Here is a 14,352-nt window from a genome sequence, read left to right as displayed (position 1 = left end):
GGCTGCACATTTTTACTACTGGAGAGAATCAATTTAGACCTCCAACAGAGACACATAAAAATTAAAATGTTAAAAAATAACCTTGGGTCACTGTCAGCTCACCTGGTGGAGCAGGCAGCACCTGTACAGAGGCTGTGAGGAGCAGCTGTGGGCTCTTTGCTGCACGTCACCTCATCTCTCTCTGGCTCTTATGCTTTATCCATTCTGTTTGTGTTCCTCATCAAACATCAGCTCACAAACGCTCCTGATTTAAATGTGTCGGTTCTTTATTTTCTTTAATCATTACATTTTTATTTTCTTTGTTTATTTATTTATTTTTACTATAGGTTAGGTTTATTATTACAAAACTGTTATATTTGTTATCTTCACTATTTATTTGAATATACTGTGTATTTAATTTGTGTCACTATGTTTATAATGAACCTTTCATCTGCTTGTATTTGTACATGTGTATTTTTCCTTTCTTAAAATCTATTTCTTTATGCACAGATGTAAATGTTCATTTATCTAACATGATGTCATTTCACTGAGCGTCTTTCAATAAAACATCTTTAGAAAAGTCATCAGCTCAAAGACTCAATAAAGTTCTGATTTAAGACGGAGAAGTTTAAACATGTTTTTGCCTCATAGAGTCTGATCTGTGTTTCTGGTGTTTAAACTCTAAACAGGTCTGAAAGTGATTCAGACCAAAGTCTGAGCCGATCAGCTGATCAGAGACAAAGCGGTGATGTTTGAACTGACCGCTGGTTCCCAGGAAGAGCAGGACCAGGATCCAGTACATCCAGAAGAGCAGGAGGGCGAGGAAGGTGACGAAGGGCTGCAGGGTGAGGAGGGGGAGGTGGATGAAGACTTTTCCCGCAACGTGGAACAGAGCGATGGTCAGAGCCACTCGTTTCCTCATGAAGAGCATCAGCAGCAGCAGGATGATCTGAAACACACAAGAACAGGAAGTGTGTCGGTGTTTACCTGGACTGTGAACAGGTCACATGATGACATCATCAAAACGTCTTGAACCCAGAGAATCAGCAGGAAACCGACAACAGCGTCAGAGTTACAGTGTTCCTACAGCTGGAGGCCACTTAGGATGAAATTTAAGACAGAACTAGACTCCCCGCCCTGTGGTTGTATGACTCCGCCCACCAGTCCACCCTGTGGTTGTATGACTCCGCCCACCAGTCCACCCTGTGGTTGTATGACTCCACCCACCAGTCCACCCTGTGGTCGTATGACTCCGCCCACCAGTCCACCCTGTGGTTGTATGACTCCGCCCACCAGTCCACCCTGTGGTCGTATGACTCCGCCCACCAGTCCACCCTGTGGTTGTATGACTCCGCCCACCAGTCCACCCTGTGGTTGTATGACTCCGCCCACCAGTCCACCCTGTGGTTGTATGACTCCGCCCACCAGTCCACCCTGTGGTCGTATGACTCCGCCCACCAGTCCACCCTGTGGTTGTATGACTCCGCCCACCAGTCCACCCTGTTGTTATATGACTCCGCCCACCAGTCCACCCTGTGGTTGTATGACTCCGCCCACCAGTCCACCCTGTGGTTGTATGACTCCGCCCACCAGTCCACCCTGTGGTTGTATGACTCCGCCCACCAGTCCTCCCTGTGGTTGTATGACTCCGCCCACCAGTCCACCCTGTGGTTGTATGACTCCGCCCACCAGTCCAGTGTCTCTGACAGTCTCCATCCATGTCAGTGAAAACATGGATGCTTCACACACAGAAGATCTATACAATCAGCACAGTTTCAAGATTAGAGTCACCAATTCAGTATCTGACCAAATGTCTCCCCTTCTGTTCCTGAGATATGACGTTAAAACATGATGATGTCACAGTCAAGCTGACCTTTGACCTTTTGACCTTCATTATTTTATCCTGTTAGACATTTGTGTCAAGTTTGGTCAGAATCAGTGAATGAATTCTTCAGTTATGGACAGAAACATGTTTTGTGAGGTCACACTGACCTTTGACCACAAAATGCTGTTTTGGTGATGTGTTTAATCTGCTGGTCGAAGGAGAGGGACTGATCGAGAATGATGCCAAGATTTCAAATGTGAGGGCAGGTGGATACTGTGGAGCCGTCGATGTTGAGTGGGTGGCAGTGGAGTTTGTCTTGGTAGAGATGAGGATATCATCGGCAAAGCAGTGGAACTGGAGACCATGATTATGGATTATGTGACCAGGTACAGGATGAAGAGGGTGGGACCAAGAACTGAACCTTGGGGGACACCTTGGGGGAGGGGAGCAGTGGGGGATTTGCAGCTATTGATGGAGATGAACTGAAGTCTGATTTGAGATATGATTTGAACCAGTTGAGAGCAGTGCCAGTGATGTTAAAGAAAAAAAAACAAAAAAAAAACAACCAACATGACTCACTGGGACAATTTGGCCCTAATGTTTATGACTTTTTGGTGCCATGGTGAAGGCGAGGGTGGAACAGAATTAGGAATTATTTTGTTGGTGTTTGTTGGTGAGTTTTCTTGCCTTAATTCCCATCGTGCTGAGTTTGAAAAATTTCTTAGGCATAAAATGCACCATGACTTGTTGCACCTCCTTCACTGATTCCAGCCACGAAATCTTGGTTAAATATCTCGTTTCGTTGAATTTGCACAGTTCCCCGTGTCGTCCAAGGGACAGAGACTAGTTTACAGACAGAGGAGCCTCTGAGCGTCCAACAGTGTTGTTGCTTCTGCTGTTCTGATGTGATGTCATCATGTGAGAGGAAATTTACAGTAATATTGATTAATGTGTACTGTCCTTTTTATAAATAAAATAAACTGAAACTGAAATGATATAAAGAAAAATACCAATAGTTTGAGATTTTACAACAGAAGAAGAAAAAAGATTCTAAAATCCTGCCTCCCATGTCTCAACACTTTAAGACTTCAAAGACTGATTAAAGACATTTTAATCCTAATTACAGCCTCATTTTTAGATTAACAGGATCTGCTGTAACGATCTATAGCTGATGGTCTGAGGTGCATTATGGGACGTGGTCACCTCCTCTCTGTTGGTTAAATGTTACACAAATTATTCAGAGGTGTGTTTCGGGCGTAACATGAATAAGGACAAACATGTTTGTAACAGTGGATATGCTTACGGTGAAGACGGTGGCAGCGACGGCGTAGACGAGCAGCGCCTGTCCGCTGTCTCTGATGGCCTCCTCCTTCACCTCCTCCTTCACCTCCTCCTTCACTTTAGGTGTGGTGTCGTTCCCGTACAGCCGGTGGTCGATGTAGAGCCACCAGAGGACGCTGGTCCCCGCTGGACAAAGATACAACAGGGTTTTAACACACAGTGAAACCAGGTCAAAGTTTCAGCTGTGTAAACAGGAAGTGACCTCACCAAGGGATCCGAGGACGACCAGCGAGGTGAGGATCCAGACGAGGACGGCCGAGATGTAACGAATGATCACCATGAGGATCATGGACAGGACTGACAGACAGACAGACAGACAAAGAGTAATCATTAAAAACCTGCTAAATTTGATTTAAGATCAGGTCGTGATGTAAATATGAATCCTTCATCATCATCATCATCATCATTAACAGGAATTAACCCTAACGAGATCTGAACCCTGAAGAATCAGTGATGATGTAAAAGCTGTGTGACTTGTCTCTTTAAGGTTCTCACCCAGAGCGAGCACACACAGGCCGATGATGATCTCTTTACTGGCGGCGACGCCGGCGATCAGTCGGTGCAGAACGCTGTTATCACTCACAAACGTCACCACTGCCTCCGCAAACTTCGCATAGCAGGAAATGTCCACCGGAGTGCAGCGGTTAAACACTGGCAACGGCTTACTGAGGACACAAAGAGGTCAGAAAGGTCAAAGGTCACAGAGGTCAGAGGAAGGACATTGAAGTGGTGGCGGTGGTGGAGCTAGACATACCTGGGTGGAACAGGAAGTTTAGGACATTTAGAGAACCTCTCGGGTAGACCGGGATATTTATGACCTGCTAACTCGTATGAACACAACTCCGAACCTGAAACAGAAACCCAGAGGGACAGATGTGATGACATCATCAGTTTGTTTTTACCTGCTGAAACCAGGTGTGACTGAACAAAAGTCAGAGCGTCTTTACCTTCTCTAACCGAACAGTCTCTATGCTAAGTTCTTTATGCTAAATTAAGCTAGCTGTTTCCCCATTTCCAGTTGCTAAGCTAACATAGCTGTTTCCCCATGTTTCCATTCTTTATGCTAAGCTAAGCTAAGCTAACAGTTGCTGGCTGTAGCTCTATATGTTTAGTGTTTATTAAATGTTGGACTGTTCCTTTAGAGGACACAGACACTCAGCAGCCTGACTGCCGTGACTGACTGTGGACAAAATAATAGAAACGCCTCAGTGACAGAGACGTCTTTCACAAACATGATGTCTGCTGTCATGTTTCAGACAGTGGACACAGTCACAGCGTCCATGATGGAGGACAAACGGAGACGAGTGGCACCAGCTGAACACACAGCTTAATGCTGCCTTTGTTACTGTACTCTGTGTGTGTGTGTGTGTGTGTGTGTGTGTGTGCGTGTGGACGGTACTGTACACTGACGGTGTGTCAGGTCACACGTCTGCAGACATTAAATCATCGCCATGACGTGACGGCGAGAACCGTCAGTCTGTCCGTCCAGTTTGACCCGGTGCAGACCTGTCTCAGTACCCTTTACTGTCCTGCTGTTAGCCTTCTGCTAACTGAAGCTAAAGGCTAACAGCTGCAGCTTCATATTTCTGTAGCTAACGTTAGTTAGAGCCTTGAATCACAGTGTGTCCTCCGCCTCACTCCCCGCCGCTACAGACCACCTCACCAGGAGGAGAGCAGGCAGCAGCTCCAGAGATCAAACCCCAGCTCAGAGGACGGACAGCCCCAACTCCCCCCTGGATCAGCAAACTTTCTGTTGCTGCTGTTACACAGGTTAGACCTGACGCTGTGACATCCGGCGCTGGGGGGTTTGATTTGGCCAAATTCAAGCCGCCAACTAAAGGTCTGTCTCCAGAGCTGTTGCCCACTCCTGGTGAAACAGTCCACAGTGGTGGGGAGTGAGGTGGAGGGAGCGTGGGGCAGCTAGCAGCTTATTCTAGCCTGGGTTACTGTATGTAGCACATGCATGCGCTCATGGTCACCTGGTGGGCAGTGCTTCGTATCAACAGAGAGAGGGTGTATTTTAAAATTCTGCTTTTTCTGTTTTACAGGAATGAAAACTGAATTTTTTTGTTTAACAAAACACCTGATTATAATTTAACAAAATATTACGTCCTGACAGACGTGAACTTTCATTTTAACTTAAAATATTTTTATAAAACTAAAACAGTAAAATTTAACACTGTAGATAAACAAATGTTCCTGGTCTGATAACAATAAACTCTCACTCTAACATTTCCCATCAGCTCCAGAGTGAGCAGGATTTAACCCCAGCCTGTTCAGATGAGTCATGTGACCTGTTCAGATGAGTCATGTGACCTGTGACTCACCGTTGAGCATGGCGAACCTCTTGAGGTCCTGGTAGGTCTTGAGCTCCTCGCTGGGACACAGAGACACACACAGAGCCATGGACTTTATCTTCCTCTGCACGATGTCAATGTTACAGGGATCCAGGAAGAAGACGAACCTGCAGGCCACACAGAGGACAGGAAGGTCACTAAAGGTCACAGAGGGTCACTAAAGGTCACTGATAACCAGGTCACTGGTCAGGGCCACTGGAGGTCTGAGACCTCGGTGCATTCAGGGCCACTGGAGGTCTGAGGCTTTGGTGCGTTCAGGGGCCCTGGAGGTCTGAGGCCTTGGTGCGTTCAGGGGCCCTGGAGGTCTGAGACCTCGGTGCATTCAGGGCCACTGGAGGTCTGAGGCCTCGGTGCATTCAGGGCCACTGGAGGTCTGAAGCCTCGGTGCATTCAGGGGCCCTGGAGGTCTGAAGCCTCGGTGCATTCAGGGGCCCTGGAGGTCTGAGGCCTCGGTGCATTCAGGGCCACTGGAGGTCTGAGGCCTTGGTGCGTTCAGGGGCCCTGGAGGTCTGAAGCCTCGGTGCATTCAGGGGCCCTGGAGGTCTGAGGCCTCGGTGCATTCAGGGGCCCTGGAGGTCTGAGGCCTCGGTGCATTCAGGGCCACTGGAGGTCTGAGGCCTTGGTGCGTTCAGGGGCCCTGGAGGTCTGAGGCCTTGGTGCATTCAGGGGCCCTGGAGGTCTGAGGCCTTGGTGCATTCAGGGGCCCTGGAGGAGAATGTCAGAATTTGGACGTGGGAGAAAACTAACAAAGACTCTGTAGTGAAAACCCTCCACATTCTTCTTCCTACAACAACAACAATCTGTGATCAGCTGATACACACCTTTTGACAACACACACACACACACACACACACACACACACACACACACACACACACAGGTCACCCGTGCAAACTCGTTGATGTCAGAAACAGATTGTCAGTCGGCCAGAGTTACAAGTCACATGTCTAATCACAAACCGTTTGTTTAAAGGCAAAGAATACTGTCAGGTGATTGGATGAACCATCTGTTTATCACCATCTATCACAGGATGACTTCAGCCAATCAGATCAACCCGCCGACCAGCAGAGTAAATTAACCTCTTTGTTAGAAAAGTAAAAACATCTTTTCCATCACGAAAAACCTTCAGTGCTGTGTGACTGCAGCATCCACGCTAACCTCTTCAGTCGCCTCTCTGTGCCATCACGCACACTAAATCCCCGCCCACTGCTGACAGTAGCTCCTCAGAGGACACTGATTGGTCCAAACCACACAAACACATCACCTGAGCCTGACAAGATGGATTCTCTCGTGACCTTGTGACATCACAACAGAATCCAGCTTCTGTGCAAAGTCACCACAACAAGGTCACAGGGTCACACTGACACTTACACATTAACATTACACAGTGCAGGGGACATAAAAACCTACTTCCTGTCGGTGTGGTCGAGGCCGCTCAGTCGGACGCCTTCGATCTGCTCGTTGCGTTGACCACACGTGTTGCCATAGCTGTCGTATCCGAAAACAAGGCGAGCGGCGCCGCCGGTGACGATGGTGAAGCCGCAGATGCTGCCCTGCAGGACGCAGACACCGATACTGTTAGTCATCTGATATGTCAAGGTTTTACCAAATATTAAAGAGATATGATGATATAATCATATGAACATGTGTTATCAGATATATGATCATATAAACATGTGATATCAGATATATGATCACATAAACATGTTATCAGATATATGATCACATAAACATGTGTTATCAGATATATGATCATATAAACATGTGATATCAGATATATGATCACATAAACACATGTTATGAGATATATGATCACATAAACATGTGTTATCAGATGTATGATCACATAAACACGTGTTATCAGATATATGACCATATAAACATGTATTATCAGATATATGCTTATATAAACATGTATTATCAGATATATGATCATATAAACATATGTTATCAGATATATCATCATATAAACATGTGTTATCAGATATATCATCATATAAACGTGTTATCAGATATATGATCACATAAACATGTGTTATCAGATATATGATCACATAAACATGTGCTATCAGATATATGATCATATAAACATGTGTTATCAGATATACATGATCATATAAACACGTGTTATGAGATATATGATCACACGAACGCAGGGTTACTCGTGGTCCCTAAAGTCTCCAAAAGTAGATCAGGAGCCAGAGCCTTCAGCTATCAGGCTCCTCTCCTGTGGAATCATCTTCCTGTTACGGTCCGGGAGGCAGACACCGTCTCCACATTTAAGACTAGACTTAAGACTTTCCTCTTTGATAAAGCTTATAGTTAGGGCTGGCTCAGGCTTGCCCTGTACCAGCCCCTAGTTAGGCTGACTTAGGCCTAGTCTGCCGGAGGACCCCCCTATAATACACCTGGCTCCCTCTCTCCTTCTGTCTCTCTCTCTCTCTCTCTCTCTCTCTCCTTCTATCTCGTATTCTATTACTGCATCTTGCTAACTCGGCCATTCTGGATGTCACTAACTCGGCTTCTTCTCCGGAGCCTTTGTGCTCCACTGTCTCTCAGATTAACTCATATCACAGCGGTGCCTGGACAGCGTGACGTGTGTGGTTGTGCTGCTGCCGTGGTCCTGCCAGATGCCTCCTGCTGCTGCTGCCATCATTAGTCATTAGTCATACTTCTACTGTTATTATACACATATGACTATTGTCACACATGTATACTGTCAGATATTAATACATACTTTCAACATATTGTACCACAGTAGCCAGAACTATAACTATAATATTATTACTTTCAATAATGTTGTTGTAAGCTACTGTCATTACCTGCATCTCTCTCTCTCTCTCTCTCTCTCTCTCTCTCTCTCTCTCTCTGTCTCTCTCTCTCTCTCTCTCTGTCTCATTGTGTCATGCGGATTACTGTTAATTTATTATGCTGATCTGTTCTGTACGACATCTATTGCACGTCTGTCCGTCCTGGAAGAGGGATCCCTCCTCAGTTGCTCTTCCTGAGGTTTCTACCGGTTTTTTTCCCTGTTCAAGGGTTTTTTTGGGGAGTTTTTCCTGATCAGCTGTGAGGGTCATAAGGACAGAGGGATGTCGTATGCTGTAAAGCCCTGTGAGGCAAATTGTGATTTGTGATATTGGGCTTTATAAATAAAATTGATTGATTGATTGATTGATTGATTGACAGAAACACGTGTTATCAGATGTATGATCACATAAACACGTTATCAGATATATGATCATATAAACAGGTATTATCACATATATGATCACATAAACATATGTTATCAGATATATGATCATATAAACATGTGTCATCAGATATATGATCATATAAACATGTATTATCAGATATATGATCACATAAATACGTGTTGTCAGATATATGATCATATAAACATGTGTTATCAGATATATGATCACATAAACATGTGTTATCAGATATATGATCACATAAACGTGTTATCAGATATATATGATCACATAAACATGTGTTATCAGATATATGATCACATAAACATGTGTTATCAGATATATGATCATATAAACACGTGTTATCAGATATATATGATCACATAAACATGTGTTATCAGATATATGATCACATAAACATGTGTTATCAGATATATACAGTACAGGCCAAAAGTTTGGACACACCTTCTCATTCAATGCGTTTTCTTTATTTTCATGACTATTTACATTGTAGATTCTCACTGAAGGCATCAAAACTATGAATGAACACATGTGGAGTTATGTACTTAACAAAAAAAGGTGAAATAACTGAAAACATGTTTTATATTCTAGTTTCTTCAAAATAGCCACCCTTTGCTCTGATTACTGCTTTGCACACTCTTGGCATTCTCTCCATGAGCTTCAAGAGGTAGTCACCTGAAATGGTTTCCACTTCACAGGTGTGCCTTATCAGGGTTAATTAGTGGAATTTCTTGCTTTATCAATGGGGTTGGGACCATCAGTTGTGTTGTGCAGAAGTCAGGTTAATACACAGCCGACAGCCCTATTGGACAACTGTTAAAATTCATATTATGGCAAGAACCAATCAGCTAACTAAAGAAAAACCAGTGGCCATCATTACTTTAAGAAATGAAGGTCAGTCAGTCCGGAAAATTGCAAAAACTTTAAATGTGTCCCCAAGTGGAGTCGCAAAAACCATCAAGCGCTACAACGAAACTGGCACACATGAGGACCGACCCAGGAAAGGAAGACCAAGAGTCACCTCTGCTTCTGAGGATAAGTTCATCCGAGTCACCAGCCTCAGAAATCGCAAGTTAACAGCAGCTCAGATCAGAGACCAGATGAATGCCACACAGAGTTCTAGCAGCAGACCCATCTCTAGAACAACTGTTAAGAGGAGACTGCGCCAATCAGGCCTTCATGGTCAAATAGCTGCTAGCAAACCACTGCTAAGGAGAGGCAACAAGCAGAAGAGATTTGTTTGGGCCAAGAAACACAAGGAATGGACATTAGACCAGTGGAAATCTGTGCTTTGGTCTGATGAGTCCAAATTTGAGATCTTTGGTTCCAACCGCCGTGTCTTTGTGAGACGCAGAAAAGGTGAACGGATGGATTCCACATGCCTGGTTCCCACTGTGAAGCATGGAGGAGGAGGTGTGATGGTGTGGGGGTGTTTTGCTGGTGACACTGTTGGGGATTTATTCAAAATTGAAGGCACACTGAACCAGCATGGCTACCACAGCATCCTGCAGCGACATGCCATCCCATCCGGTTTGCGTTTAGTTGGACCATCATTTATTTTTCAACAGGACAATGACCCCAAACACACCTCCAGGCTGTGTAAGGGCTATTTGACCAAGAAGGAGAGTGATGGAGTGCTGCGGCAGATGACCTGGCCTCCACAGTCACCGGACCTGAACCCAATCGAGATGGTTTGGGGTGAGCTGGACCGCAGAGTGAAGGCAAAGGGGCCAACAAGTGCTAAACACCTCTGGGAACTCCTTCAAGACTGTTGGAAAACCATTTCAGGTGACTACCTCTTGAAGCTCATGGAGAGAATGCCAAGAGTGTGCAAAGCAGTAATCAGAGCAAAGGGTGGCTATTTTGAAGAAACTAGAATATAAAACATGTTTTCAGTTATTTCACCTTTTTTTGTTAAGTACATAACTCCACATGTGTTCATTCGTAGTTTTGATGCCTTCAGTGAGAATCTACAATGTAAATAGTCATGAAAATAAAGAAAACGCATTGAATGAGAAGGTGTGTCCAAACTTTTGGCCTGTACTGTATGATCACAAAAACATGTGTTATCAGATATAATGATCACATAAACATGTGTCATCAGATATATGATCATATAAACGTGTGTTATCAGATATAATGATCATATAAACACATGTTATCAGATATATGATCATATAAACATGTGTTATCAGATATAATGATCATATAAACGTGTTATCAGATATATATGATCACATAAACATGTGTTATCAGATATATGATCACATAAACATGTGTTATCAGATATATATGATCACATAAACATGTGTTATCAGATATATGATCACATAAACATGTGTTATCAGATATATGATCACATAAACGTGTTGTCAGATATATATGATCATATAAACATGTGTTATCAGATATATGATCATATAAACATGTGTTATCAGATATATGATCACATAAACATGTGTTATCAGATATATATGATCATATAAACGTGTTATCAGATATATGACCACATAAACGTGTTATCAGATATAATGATCACATAAACATGTGTTATCAGATATAATGATCACATAAACGTGTGTTATCAGATATATGATCACATAAACATGTGTTATCAGATATATGATCACATAAACACGTGTTATCAGATATAATGATCACATAAACATGTGTTATCAAATATATGATCATATAAACATGTGTTATCAGATATAATGATCACATAAACATGTGTTATCAAATATATGATCATATAAACATGTGTTATCAGATATAATGATCATATAAACATGTGATATCAGATATAATGATCATATAAACATGTGTTATCAGATATATATAATCATATAAACTTGTGGTGTCAGAGCAAGGTTCGGAGTGGTTACCATGCCGACACAGAAGACGGTGAAGAGCAGGAACCAGGGCAGGTCGGTGCAGCTCCGGTCCTCCAGTGGTCTCCATTCTCTCTTTGTCCTCTGAAACACACACAAACACACGGTCACACCGGGAGCGGAGCCGGGCCTGCAGCACCGGGCCGAGCCGAGCCGTGCCGGGCTGGGTCCATCTCTCAGGCCCGATCTCCATCACCAGTCAGCCCACACACAGCTCCATGTTGAACCGGAGCGGAGCAGCAGAGAGCTGAGCAGTGACATGACGGTCCCGTTACCAGGCCCCGGTAACCCGCCTGGAGCTAATTGGATTACAGCTCCTGGCTCTAATCCCAGCTCGGCCCTCTCTGCTCCCCGGGACCGGTTTCCCTTTCACCGTGAAAAAATAAACACGCACCGGTGCTCTGCTGAAGGGCACCGGGGGGGTGGAGGAGGGAGAGGACGGTACCGGGCCGGGCCGAGCCGGACCGGCCGCTCTTACCTCCGTGCTACCGCAGCATCCCATTGCAGTCAGGGTGGACGTGCCCGGAGCCTCACGGAGCCTCACGGAGCTTCAGCTCAGCAGCAGCGGGGTCTGGAAACCGACAGGCGGGGGAAGAGACGGACAGCCCCGCGCGCTCTGCCTGCATGCACTCACTGCGCAGCGGCGCGATCCCGGAGGCCGAGCCCGGAGCGGAGACGGTCCCGACGGTCAGACGGAGCGGTCCGGCCCGCTGAGCATGCTACTGTCGGTGCCTCCTCCGGTTACCGTACCGAGCTGGGATTAACGGCCGAGGATTTCTCCGCCACACTTCCTGGTGGGCCGTCAGGTGCAGCGGCCATTCATCTCATTGCGCATGCGCAATTCGTGCTCGTGCCGGAGCGGAGAAGCTGAACAACAAACCGTTTTACCGGCGGAGCTGCAGGTGTAATACCTGGAGTGACCACTGAGTGGAGGCTGACGGCAGGGTGGCGCTGTTTCCACCTCAAAGACAAACAATTAACAACGGGTTGGGTTTGTAGATTTAGTTTTTGTAGTTTTCTTCTATTTATTTGTAGTTTTATTTATGTCTTCTTTCATTTATTGGTGTTTTTAAATTGTATTTTTGTATTAATTTGTAGTTTTATTTACATGTTCTTCTGTTTATTTGTAGCTTCTGTTTTTTTATCTACTTGTAGTTTTATTTATGCATTGTTTTAGTTGTTTGTTGTTATGTTTATGTCTTTTCATTTGTTTGTAGTTTTATTTGTGTTCTTTTATTAATTTGTAGTTTCACTGATGTGTTCTTTTGTTTATTTGTAGTTTTATTTATGCATTGTTTTAGTTGTTTGTGATTATATTAATGTCTTTTATTTGCTTGTAGTTTTGTGTTCTTCTATTTATTTGTATCCTTATTTATGTTCTTTAATTAACTTGTAGTTTCATTGATGTGTTCTTTTATCTACTTGCGGTTTTATTTGTTTGCTTGTAGATTTCTGTTTTTTATTTGTTTCTAGTTTTATTCTAATATTTTAAATATCCAGCATGTTGATGTTATTGACTTCCTGTGTTACATTAAATGTATAATTATTATAATTTTTACACCTGTAGTGAAATGTTTTCAAAGTCACAGCTGATATTTATTGGTTATAAATATATTTACATTTTAACAAATATTCTGATACTCTTGTACATGTTAGTTGTGATGCAGCGTTTTCACATTGTTGAACTTCTACTTCTACAGGATCACAGGACGTCTTCCACCACTGACAAATCAGACTTGATTAAAGAAGATTAGAATTATAAAGTGTTAAAATCATTTCCTTTAGTAAAAGTAACGGCACCACAGTGTGGAAATTCTCTGTTACAAGAAAAAGTCTTGCCTTAAATAAATGTACAGAAGGAGTGAAAAGTATTGTCAAAATAAAGTATTCATGGTGCACACTGTGTTATTTTATGTTACTGATGTGTTCATATGTTTGTGGTATTTAAGGGTGTAATGTGTTTAATCTTTTTTTATGAACTCATCAAGTTTTATATGTGTAAACTAACAGCTGTCAGATGCGTCCTGCAGCACAGAGGAGCATTAAGAACATCACGTCCATCACTGTCTCACAGTCCAGCAGCTTTAATGAAGACGAGGCGTTCACTGTCGACACGTAAAACCACAAATCTTTTATCAGAATCTTTTATTTACCTTTTTTCTCAGATAAACCTGCTGCTGAGAGCTCGAGGAGAGACGCTTTGGGTCCATGTTCCTGGAGGGTCCTGGATAGTTCTGGAGAGTTCCGGAGAATCCTGAAAGTCCTGGATAGTCCTGGAAAGTCCAGCAGAGTCCTGTAGTTCCTGTGAGACTGAGGACAGCAGCGATGTGGGTCTGATCAGCCTGCAGAGCACAGAGAGCTTTTGTCTTATTGTTTACTGTTGTACCAGGCTGAACACTGAGTGTGTGTGTGTGTGTGTGTGTGTGTGTGTGTGAGGGAAAGAGAGAGAGAGAGAGAGAGAGATTTCTTATCGAATCTTTAAGGAAGTAAAAACTGATATTTTTGTCACATAATTTAATTTAATACAAAATGAATATTTTGGCTCTCGTGTTCTTTTCATCACATTTACAATTGTCCTTCCCTTTAAATAAAAACAAAATAAATAAAAGTGAAAAATGTTTTTTTATCTTTAAAGGACAGGTTGAATCTTCATGATGTCATGGAAAGTTACTGAGTACATTTACCCAGTATACTGTGTCTCCAGTTAGTTTTACTTTGTACTTGTACTGCAGTTTGTTTCAGCT

At 43.5% G+C, this 14,352-nt stretch overlaps 1 protein-coding gene across 4 annotated transcripts in view; it reads right to left on the bottom strand.

Moving 5' to 3' along the window:
* Window positions 1–13,893, bottom strand: part of slc44a1b (solute carrier family 44 member 1b) — a 31,081-nt gene extending 17,188 nt beyond the window's left edge. For 3 of the 4 annotated variants that reach the window (XM_033630212.2, XM_078169596.1, XM_033630228.2), the window contains exons 1-9: window positions 13,762–13,893; window positions 11,603–11,692; window positions 6,913–7,055; window positions 5,473–5,609; window positions 3,900–3,993; window positions 3,641–3,810; window positions 3,353–3,442; window positions 3,108–3,271; window positions 742–928 (exon numbers count right to left, since the gene is read on the bottom strand). In XM_033630212.2, the coding sequence (XP_033486103.1) occupies window positions 742–928; window positions 3,108–3,271; window positions 3,353–3,442; window positions 3,641–3,810; window positions 3,900–3,993; window positions 5,473–5,609; window positions 6,913–7,055; window positions 11,603–11,692; window positions 13,762–13,818 (1,132 nt within the window). In that variant the 5' untranslated portion in view covers window positions 13,819–13,893. Of the gene's footprint in view, window positions 1–741; window positions 929–3,107; window positions 3,272–3,352; window positions 3,443–3,640; window positions 3,811–3,899; window positions 3,994–5,472; window positions 5,610–6,912; window positions 7,056–11,602; window positions 11,693–12,086; window positions 12,432–13,761 lie in introns of those variants that run through there. The other variant, XM_033630220.2, reaches the window with a different exon arrangement.
* Between the last annotated feature and the right edge of the window lie 459 nt (window positions 13,894–14,352).

The sequence above is a fragment of the Epinephelus lanceolatus genome, chromosome 7 (assembly GCF_041903045.1).
Source record: "Epinephelus lanceolatus isolate andai-2023 chromosome 7, ASM4190304v1, whole genome shotgun sequence".
Taxonomy (NCBI): domain Eukaryota; kingdom Metazoa; phylum Chordata; class Actinopteri; order Perciformes; family Serranidae; genus Epinephelus; species Epinephelus lanceolatus.
The sequence above is the reverse complement of the archived record's forward strand: the minus strand, read 5'-3'. Positions and strand labels throughout refer to the sequence as shown.